General features: G+C 30.8%; 1 protein-coding gene across 1 annotated transcript; it reads left to right on the top strand.

Annotated features, from left to right (window-relative positions):
• Positions 1-3378: 3378 nt before the first annotated feature.
• Positions 3379-12079, top strand: LOC104889933 (linoleate 13S-lipoxygenase 2-1, chloroplastic; the record flags this gene model as incomplete). Its single annotated transcript, XM_057394568.1, has 8 exons — positions 3379-3853; positions 6638-6888; positions 7225-7465; positions 9107-9427; positions 9662-9747; positions 10544-10654; positions 11173-11471; positions 11884-12079. Coding segments are annotated over exons 1-8 (1899 nt in total), but the record flags the coding sequence as incomplete, so codon positions are not given.
• Between the last annotated feature and the right edge of the window lie 6 nt (positions 12080-12085).

The following is a 12085-nucleotide window of genomic DNA, read 5'->3' on the forward strand; positions in this document are numbered from 1 at the left end:
CAATGTAATTCAATTTAATTCAGTTCAGTTCAGTTCAACTGTTTTATGCCAAGAGAACATGCCCTTAAGGAGAGGAAAGAGATGTTTGTAATATTCTGTATTTACAGATTGAATCGATCGGATCACGAATAGGACCAAAAGGATCAGATATTTATGTACACCCTTGAACTATTAAGAACCATTTTAAACGTTCAAGACTACCATTCTTCATTTGGGGTTGAAACATTGGGCTGGACCATTTCCTATCTTAGTTTGGCCTTTACTTTTGTTTGAGGGGATAGTTTGGCCTTTACTTAATTATTGTTGTCCATATGAAAATGATACATTTTTCATTTTTTTTTAATAATTATCACCAAATAAAATGACACATAGATTAAAAGTAGTTGTATAAAGAAAAAAATGACAGATGTACTAAAAGTAGTTGTATTCAAATTAAATAAATATATTAACGAGTCTGCATTTGGTTGAGATTTAAGTGGCGATTAGCGGTGTATAGTTGTAATAGGCTTGTGCATGCAGTGGCAGATTCTGAATATGTATCAAGTGGGGTTGAAATAAAATTTCTAGTTTTTAGTGGGTTCAAACAATTAATTTTACAAGAAAATTTTCAAAAAGTATTAAATTATATAAGCAAAATTTTTAAATTTTCTAGATTTAAGTGGGGTAAACTGATCCCACTAGTACTAACATGCATCCGCCCCTGTGTGCATGTAAGGACAATTCATATGATTCTTCTTATCTATAAAAAAATATAAAGAGAAAACTTTTACCCAAAAGGATATTGCACAATTGATTCGAAAGATTCAAAACACCCACAAATGGAATATGATATAATTATCAAAAAATGGAGGCAATATATACATTGCATAAAATAATAAAGTAAAAATTTTAAAATAATAAATAAGCATTAGTAATATTGATCAATGCATAATTTTACAATTTTCTAACTAATACTACTATTTTATTAGGCAATATATATATTAAATGCTTATTTTCAAATGATTAATTACTAATTTTACATATGAAAAGTATTCTTCTTCTTCTTCTTCTTCTTCTTCTTCTTCTTCTTCTTCTTCTTCTTCTTCTTTTTCTTCTTCTTCTTCTTCTTCTTATTATTATTATTATTATTATTATTATTATTATTATTATTATTATTATTATTATTATTATTATTATTATTATTATTGGTGATTTGGTCATATTCAATATTCAAAGTTTATTATCCGAAGTATTGTAGTATTTTTTTTATTAGGAAAGATAATTGGTCTGAATACTAACTCCTGCTAGGTTACTAGTCTGTATGATACACCAGTTCAGAGACTGGATATAAGGCTAAACAACCCAAAATTAAATGCCCAACATAATATTGGAATGAATATTCAAACCTTGGACAACACCCTAAAATTCGAAAGGTTACTTCACTAAGTTACCCCTCGTTACCCCTCTTTCTCAAAAGTATCGTAATATAGTAGTATTGATTCACAATCAGACATGATCGTAGATAGACTTTAATTACTTGATATGATGGCTGGTCCCGAATTATTATGCTAAACCGCGAGTGAGACAATTAACGGAAAAAGACTGAAAGACTTGGTACATGTATAGAGTAAGACTTAAGAACGGGCAAGGCAATCTGTGGTTGCATTGTGGTGTTATCAACATCAACTGATAAATATTTTTCATAGTAGTAAATTTTTTGGTTTGTTTTCTTTACTTGTATCGTTTCTCACTTTTGAAAGTTTACAAATAGATTGCATCATTTTTTGGGGCAATAATTATTCTTTACCTCACTCTCTTTTTCCCTCTTTCCATCTCCTTAAAACTTGTGCATCATTTACATGATGCAAGCAAAAAACAAAATAGAGAAAATATATAAGGAAAGATATTTAAGTTTAAAAATGTGTATTTGAAAACGCGTACATAAAAGTGAGAAGGATAAAAAAAGAGAAATTATTTTTAGTTTTTAATCTCTACTGTATATGTCGTATGCATTCAAATCAATAAATAAGTTCTTCGCCTAAAAAAAACTAAATTATTTTAGACATAGTCCCTATTTTTTCAAAAATTTTACAGTAAATAAGAATTAACATATTGGGCATCAATAATGTAAATTAACTTGATCTTCAAAAAAGTACTTGCTAAAAATAGGAAACAATTCAACAATAATTAAGGTTTATGGACCCACTAAAACCACATCTAGCTAGTGTGCTCCTGAAATACTAATTCTTATAGAATATATGCATGTGCTGTTATAGGTGGCCATAAAAGTTGAAATGCTAAATAACATTTCAAAAACTTCTTAAAATCTCTCCGCCACCTCCTCTACTACCCAATTTCTGAAATTTTTTTAGGCTATGATGAGTGGAACGTCTAGGTCGGAAGTTCACCCCATGGTCTAATTAAAATCAATTTTTTTACGAGCTGGGTGGTGGAAAAAAAAGAGAGGAGTAAAATAGTAAATTAAAGGTGATCCCTGGAACGATTTTAAGAAATTATGAGACGATGTTTAACAATTTCTTATAAAAGAAGTAGGCTTCAAACTACAATATATACTATTACTATCATCCACAAATCTTTAAAAAAACTCTTATCCACAAATCTCACTGTGGTTTCAAGATATAATTCCATCTAACCTTAGAGGAACAATTTCTTTTACAAGTATAAAAATATTATATACTCGGTTCTTTTTTGTTTAATTTGCCACATTTGTTTTTCCCGATTACTATATATGAAGAAAATATGATCATTTATATCTAAAATTACGTAAATAAAAATTATAGCAAGTTCATATGTGAAAACTACATGTTACAAGGAATCTCACAAGATCAATCTCACAAGTTATAAAGTTCACTGAATATAGCAAATAGGGCAAATAACAAAAAGGACAGGAAAGGAATAAGCCTGTAGAGTGTAGAGTGTAGAGTGTAGTGTGTAGGACGCAAACGTTTTGCATGTGTTATGTGTTAATATCACTTGTGTCCTTACTTATATAAGTTGATTATTCCATGCACGACCATTTTGAAGATTTTGGGGCTCCGGTTCTAACATGAAAATTGAGCCCCTAAATTTATAGAAAATAAAGATGGAAGGTTAGAATTCTAAAGATGAAAAGTAGAAAATCCAAAGATAAATCATTGACAAATTTATTAAGGGTGGGAAACAATTAAGGGTGATTTCTTCAAATATGAAGTAAAATTTTCAAAATAATATATTTTAGATAGCCTTTATAATTTTGGTGATCCTATGCTGTCGGGCTCCTTGCACACCCTCATCTACCCCTCTGCTTCCATGCACCATCAAAAACCATAGCTGAATTCCAACATAAGTGAAATTCCTTTCAAGCCCTTCTCACCCATTATAAATAACTTATGTTTCATATACAAATTTTACATCCAAAAATCAAGCCTCTTCTTCTTCCTTCCATAGTTAGTAATTAAGCTATAAAATAGCTATTAGAAAATGTTGAATACATCCACCAATAATATCAACAAAACCCCATCACTATTTTCACTTTCAAAGCCTTTTGTTGCAGGAAATGAACCAAATTTTGTTCAACTTCATAATTCGTCTAGGGCATATAAGGCATCATTTGGTGCATTATTCTCTAGGAAGTTGCATGGAGATGATGCTTTAACTAGGGCACGCCGCCGTAGCCGAAACGGCGGCCTTAGAGTTGAAGCAGTTGCAACAACAGATAGTGAACAAACTTTGAAAGTTAAGGCCATAATCTCAGTTAAACCAACTGTTGGTGGGTTATTGTCCAACGTAGGCATCAGCCGAGGGCTGGATGATCTTACTGACTTGCTTGGAAAAAGCCTCCTCTTGGAAATTGTTAGTGCTGAGGCTCAACCAAGTAAGTAACTCAAAAAATAAACTTAGTTATGACTCGAAGGCCTACAAAAGTCTGCTAAGTATGCTTGTTAACCAAAAAAAAAAACGTAACTAAAAAAATAACCTTCATAATTAATACTATTTGGTATCATGACTTTAGGTTAATGTTTTTAAAATCGATGGATACGTGATAGATTTAGGCCTAGGTCTTAGTCTGGTCGAGATTTTTTGACCCAAATCTGACTTAAGTTCGACGTACATAGCCCATAATTTTTTTCTTTTTTTTCGTGAATAGTGACAAAACTAAAAATGTTGCAACTACATAAGAACGGTCGAGTGGAGGAAGTATAGTTTATGAACATAACCAATTTTCATCTAGCGTTCACCATACCTTTTATTAAATATAACTATTTTAGTTTTTTCTTTTAAATATAACTATTTTAGTGCTGAGGCTAAACCATGTAAGTAATTCAAAGAATAACCTTCATAACTAATACCATTTGGTCTCGTGACTTTAGGTTAATTTTTTTAAAATTGATGGATACGTGATAGATTTAGGTCTAGGTCTGAGTCCGGTCAAAATTTTTAGACCCAAACCTGACTCAAGTTCGACGTACATAGTTCATGTTTTTTTTTCCTTGTGAATAGTAACAGAACTAAAAGTACTATTGTAACTAATTGAGAGCGATCGAGTGGAGGAAATATAATTTATGAACATAATCAATTTTCATCTAGCGTTCACCATACCTTTTACTAAATATAACTATTTTAGTTTTTTCTTTTAATTTGGCAGCAAAGTTGTCGAAAGTAAATCATATCCATATCCTAATAATTAATATATGTTTATGGTCACATATTAGACAACTCAAATTTGAAAGGTCACATGAAGAACTATTGCTTAAATGAATAGTATTATCTTAAATCCAATCATAAAATGACATGTTTCAGATTGTACAAGTTATAAATCTTGTTCAGAAGTCGTATCAAACTATTTGTACGTAAATTTTATGAATTTATTCTACACTCTGATTATTTGGCTAAATTAAGTTAGCTAGATATGTCCAAAAAATTTAGTGGGGCTTCTACATGACTTTGTTGTATGCGCGTCTCGTTACTCTTCCATCTCTCACAAAGATATATAGCGAAATGATTTTTTTTTTTAAATTATAAGAAACTTCCCTATAATTTTATTCTTTTTGCAAAAAAAATGTAATATGTAGTGTGTATATATAAATATAATAATATGTCTATGGCCCTGTTTGGCACTAGCGTTTGAGGTAGCGGTTGGACAAGATTGAAACGCTACTTAAGAAAATTATGAGTGTTTGGTAAGGTAGTGGTTGTAGTAGCGGGTAGCAGTTGGAGTAGATTATGAGTAGCGGATGTGGAACGTTACTACAAGTAACGTTTGAGATTTAGAGGTAGCGGTTTAGCAAATAAATCCTATATATTAGCATAAGGTAGAATTATTAACTATTTTTTTTTTTATCTTTTACAATTCCAACAGCTACTTTTGCCAAACACTTCTAATTAAACAACTAATTTAATCACCGACCGCTGACAGCTACTAGTAGACAGCTAGCAGCTACCCCCAACAGCTACCGCTACTACAACCGCTAACAGCTACTAGAACCGCTAATTTTGCCAAACATGCCCTATATCAATGTAAATTTTTATAAAAGCGACTACCACTCTCAGCTTTTTTTGAGTGATTTGCTTTTGTCATTTTGCAAGTTAGTGCATGAGAAGCTATAAATTTTAAAAAACACAATTATATTTGAGAAAAAAATGAAGTATATTGGTGAAAAAATATACTATATTTGCTCCTTTTTAAGAGAAATACTTTGACTTTTACACTAATTTACACCTTCCTTTGACAATAATTTTTTTACTAATATTTATAAACAAAAATGATCAAATGACATGTCGTTGGATTTGTTTCAATGAATATTTCATAATAATTTTTATAATTTTTACAAATGTATAAATAGATAAATTAATAGTCAAAGTTTTGCGTTGACAAACATGAAAGTCAAACTTTTGCTCTTATTTAGAAATAGAGGAAGTATATATAATTACACATGACAACTAATTTTTTTAATTTATTCAATATATTTTCTAGATCCATTTTTTTTTCCAAACTAAAACCTATCAATCCATTCAATAGACTTTACATGGGTATTAGTTTTATTTTTTATATTTTTTAATTAGGAAAGAGAATTGGTATAACCAACTTTTTTAAAAACACTACTTTTTAGAAATTTTCTTTCAAAAAACTACCTTATAAAACAAAATTCCTTTCAATATACTACTATTTTATATTTATATTTAATACTAATCAATAAATGACAGTCGACTTAGGTTTTGTTGCCAACGGGGTAGCGAGAAAAGAAGAGAGAAATGAGAGGAGAAGAAAGAAAAATAATTTATGATGACTCAAATAATAGTGATTAAACTACATTTATGATAAAATAATAGTACATTAAAACAAATTTATTATGTAAGGTAGTTTTTTGAAAGAAAATTTTTAAAAGCTGGTTTTTGATTAAAAAAGATAGTTTTATGAAATTTTTCCTTATTAATATTTAAAATTTGAAAGACAATCCTTTATACTTACTCTATTTGAAAACATTTTTGACTTTTTGCGAAAAATATTGACCTTTAGTATATTTTTATGTTGATATTCTAAACATATGATTTGCATATATGATTAATACTTACAACGATTCGCATATGTTTACCTATTCAGAAACGGAGAAAGTATATATGTATATGAAGTCTAATCTTTTGCTTGGTTGATTTGTAGTGACAATCAAAGGATATGCACATCGCGCTAAGACTGAGGGTGGAGTGGTAAAGTATGAGGCAGATTTATCTGTCCCATCAGAATTTGGAGAAGTGGGTGCTGTACTTATTGAAAATGAACACCACAAAGAGATGTACCTCGCTGATATCCTCCTTGATGGCTTGCCTTTTGGCTTAGTACAATTTAATTGTAATTCATGGGTGCACGCCAAATTCGATAACCCTGAAAAAAGAGTCTTCTTTACTAATAAGGTACGTAAATAATTGTAATATATATCATGTAATTCATGTGACTTATTGGTTTCTTCATTTGGTTTTAATATATTTTATATTATTTCCCATTTCATTTAACTATGATTAATTGCACACAGAGTTCTTAGTTATTATAGGGTTGGTAATTGGTTTATAGGAAATTGTTGATGGTTATAGTGGTTTGTATTCTTTGTACTAGGCTTCATGCCTCTTAGTTTTTATCTTGATCTTTTTCAAATTAATTATAACCTATTGTTCTTTTTTATTATAATATGATCCTCTTAATTGATTTTTTAAAATAGAATGCAAGGTATTGATTGATGTAATATATTGTAGTCGTACTTGCCATCACAAACACCAAGTGGATTGAAGAAGTTGAGGGAGAAAGAACTTCAAAGTTTGAGAGGAAATGGAGAAGGTGAACGCAAGAATTTTGAAAGAATATATGATTATGACACTTACAATGACCTTGGTAATCCAGACAGAGATCCTGAGTCAGCAAGACCAGTTTTGGGTGGTAATAAGGACCTTCCTTACCCAAGACGTTGTCGAACTGGACGTCCCCCTAGTAAGAAAGGTATTTAATTCATTACTTACATTATTGAGCTATTTATTTATATTATATCGTATGAGACAATCTTATAATAATTTATTGTAAAATAGGTACTTTTTTGCTCTACAGTGTCACATATAGTAAAGTGACCCTTTTAAAGTAAAAGTTGAAGAGATTTACAATAGATTTATCACAAAGCGGTCTTATAAGACTTAATAACTATGTTTTAACCTATATGAAGGTCAATAGATCGATCAAATAACTTTTGATTAGCTGTTGTTTGTAAATTTTGAACCAGTTACAATTTGTTTTGAGAAGAAAACCAGTTACAAATTTGGAATGGTGTTGTATGTAAAATTACTAGCTATAATAGAATTGTTGTATCAATTATTGTGATTATTTTACACATATTTATGATAGTAATTTTTATTATTTTCAACCAATTGTTCTCTTTATTATGTACTAGCCTTACATGCACGCAATGCGTGCGAATCGATATCGTGTGACATATGAAGTAGAAAATAATTTTTTTTGAGTAGAAAAACCATCTTTAAATGTTGTTTTTTCTAAAAAAAACTGATATTTTGTTTAAGTATCCAACTTTCCCCCTTTTTTCATTCAAAATGAAAAGTTAGTTATTTTTTTATTTTTTGGTGTCCCCCATGTGTTGCCTTATATAATAGAGATTAAAGTGGTTCATTGCCTTATAATAAAAAGATATAAGGATTAAGTTAAAATTTAGACTTTTGTCATGCATATTGCTAGTCTTAGTAATAACTTCAATTCTTTAATATTTATTATTTTAATATTGATGTAGTATTTTTGTTAAATCAAGACCATAGGCAAGCCTAAGTATCCGTTCTTACAAAAACTAAATATGTAAATTTTTATAAGTACTCATATATGTGCACATATTGCTACCTTATATCCATGCGAAAACTACAATCAAGATCTTATTATATCTCAAAGATTTAAACAATTAAGTCCAAAACGCTAATCACAATTAATTAATACATGCAATGCTGCAATTTTTTTTGTTAAACAAAGCATCCAATAATTAATTAAAGCTTTTAAAAATATCCTTACAATTCTTTAAAAGAGATTCCATACAATAACTACGGGTATGGGAAGTAGCCTAGTTACATTATAACTAAAATCCGTCATACGAAACTGTTTAGCTATTACATCAGCTACTTTGTTGAGGGTCCTACTACCTAACTCAATTTTCACTTCCGGCATCTTCTTCCACAGATTTCTGCACTTATAAAGAATACTCACATACTCCCTCCGTCCCATAATATAGTGCTTGTTTCCTTTATACACGGTCTCCAAGACGTGACTTTGACCTTTAATATCTTCAATTACGTATTAATAAAAAATATAAAAAGTTGATATTATAAAACTACACATTGAGACGAATCTAACAAGATCCCACATGAATATGTTTTTTTATATATATAAATGAGAATATTCGGTCAAAGATTTCAAAGTTTGACCCACCAAAAATGAAGTAAGCACTATATTATGGGACGGAGGGAGTAGTATTTGTTAGAAAAATCAACTCTACCCTTCAATAGGAAGACACCAATCTGACTATCCGAATAAATAGTTGCAAACTTAAAGTGGTTGATATTTGGCTATAACTAAACCTTCATTATTGTGCAGATCCAAATTCCGAAAGCAGATCTAACACTGTGTACGTACCTAGAGATGAACAATTCTCGGACATTAAGCAAGCACAATTCGGGCTCAAAACGGTGTACTCAGTGCTCCATGCTGTAGTACCATCGTTAGAGACTGCGCTCATCGATTCCGAACTCGGGTTTCCATACTTCACAGCCATAGACTCCCTCTTCAATGAAGGAGTCAATTGTCCTGGATTGCAGCAACATGGGTTTTTGCAAGATGTATTGCCTAGGCTTATCAGAGCTGTTTCTGACCTTGAAGATAATGTGCTTCGTTTTGAGCTTCCCAAGATGTTTGATCGTATGAGCATTATAACTATATATATATATATATATATATATATATTGGAAGTCGATCATTTTCTTTTTTGATCGATGTTCTTAGTTGAATACTTCCTCCGTAACATAAAGAATGCAACAATTGAATATTTTATACTTTACAAATAATACTCAATTGTTGCATTCTGTCTGTTATGGATCGGAGAAAGTAGTTTCCAATATAAGTTTCAATTTGGTTATATTTGATTATATGCAGGGGATCGATTCTCGTGGTTTAGGGATGAGGAGTTTTCTCGTCAAACTCTTGCCGGCTTGAATCCTTTTAGCATCAAGCGTGTCACGGTATGAATTGCAAAACTGCCGTACATTTTTATTTAAACATGGTACACAAAAAGAAAATAGTTCAACTTGGTATGACCAGAAAAGTTGTGGGTTTTAGACATGCTATTTCGGCCAGCGATTCGAACCAACTTGACCCAATTTTTGGGTAAGAAAGACGGGCCATGAACAACCCATATACTCAAATTTAGGCTAAATTTTGGCCCGTCGCTTGGCTCAGCCCGAAGTAACAAATTTTGACGGGCCCATGATCGCTTCTAATATTTATAATATACAATAAATTTTGATTGTTAGTCTTGTCACTTACTTCCTATATCCTTCAAAATCTTTTCAAATTTTTTTCTTTATGTTTGTCTTGGTAATATAATTCAATTGCCAAAAAAATATTACCGCATAGACCACGGAATAACCACAGTGAGACACTAAACAAGAAACTTCAAGAAATTTATTATAATTTATGTGTGTCCGATCTCATTACTTTTATTATGTCACTTTTAAGGATGTTCCACCAAATAATATAATATCATCAATCCTCCATTACTTTTTTTTAATCATTTATTTCTCTCTTTATCATTAGTTAATTTTGAATCTTTGATGGTCCTTGACCTAATAATATAACAAAGTTGGTCCATTAGAAGTTGTGAAAGTCAAATTATGTACATCTCCTAACCTAATAACATATTTTGTATAATATAGTTATTTCTATGTAAATCTCATTTTGGTACCATATAGATTAGAAAAATAATAGTAGTATATATTCTAAACAATCATAAACATGTTGAAATATCCAATTTTGCAGGAATGGCCACTAAAGAGTAATTTGGATCCAACCATTTATGGCCCACCCGAATCAGCTTTGACAAAAGAATTGATCGACAGTGAGTTAAAAGGTTCCATGACTCTCCAAGAGGTATATTGATTATATCTAGGATTGGTCACGTTGATTAATTTGTAAATCTTTTATATTAGTATAGCTATTTGGTTAAATTTTAATTGACTAAAAAAAATATTTAATTTATAAAACCAGTCGGGGCATATGGATCCCAATCCTAATTTTCTCCTTTCTTCTAGGCTTCTAGCTAATACTTCCTCCGTCCCAAAATATAGTTCCCATTTCATTTTGGACAGTCTCCAAGACGTACCTTTGACCTATGATATCTTCTATTTCTTATTAGTAAAAAAATATAAAAAGTTGATATTACAAATTTATACATTGAAACGAATCTAACAAGACCCCTCATGAGTATGTTTTTTTGTATACATTAGTAAGAATATTTGATCAAAGTATTTAAAATTTGACTACCAAAATAGAAATGGGAACTATATTTTGGGGTAGAAATTTAGCCAAATAGTTTTTCTTCTGCTAGTTTTATATTTCTCATGATCTTCGAGGTAAATCACAATAATTAATAATCACAATATATGCAGGCATTGGATGAGAAGAGATTGTTTATAATTGATTATCACGATGCTTTTTTGCCTTACGTCAACAAAGTTAGCGCACTTAAGGGGACTAATTTGTATGGATCACGAACTTTGTTCATCTTCAACGACGAAACACTAAGACTTTTAGCTATTGAGTTAACTCGGCCTCCATCAGATGGAAAACCTCAATGGAAAAAAGTATTTACGCCTGGAACTTGTGCCACTTCATGTTGGCTTTGGAAGCTTGCTAAGGCTCATGTCCTTTCTCATGACTCTGGTTACCACCAACTTGTCAGCCACTGGTACTTTAACTTTTACATATATTTACATTGATTCAATTTTTTTTTCTTTTTGAAATAATTGAGATTATAAATTTAGACTTTGAGATTGTTCACAAGTAATACAACACATTTTATTGTGTAGCATACATATATAGACATACAGTTCAATGAGAATGACATGGACGATACAGATGTAACAGATAATGACATGAATCTCATGTCATTATTTCATTTATATCATATCCTTTGAGTTTTTTTTTACTTTTTATAAAAGAAGTGGTTTGTAGGTTGTTACACTATAAATTATGGTGTAACAGTTACGCCCAAAAACTTGTGTAAGAATGCACACCTAAATTGGGACATTTCATTCTTTTATGTGTGCCATGGGAATTGATTAATTATAATTTGTTGTTTGTTGGCTTGATAATTGTAGGCTAAGAACACATTGCTGCACAGAACCATACATAATCGCAGCAAATCGGCAGTTGAGTGCAATGCATCCGATTTATAGGTTGTTGCATCCTCATTTCCGTTACACCATGGAGATCAACGCCCTTGCTCGGCTAGCTTTGATCAATGCCGGCGGTATAATCGAGACCTGCTTTTCACCAATGAAGTATTCCTTGGAGATAAGC

The sequence above is a fragment of the Beta vulgaris genome, chromosome 4 (genome assembly GCF_026745355.1).
Source record: "Beta vulgaris subsp. vulgaris cultivar EL10 chromosome 4, EL10.2, whole genome shotgun sequence".
Lineage (NCBI taxonomy): Eukaryota > Viridiplantae > Streptophyta > Magnoliopsida > Caryophyllales > Amaranthaceae > Beta > Beta vulgaris.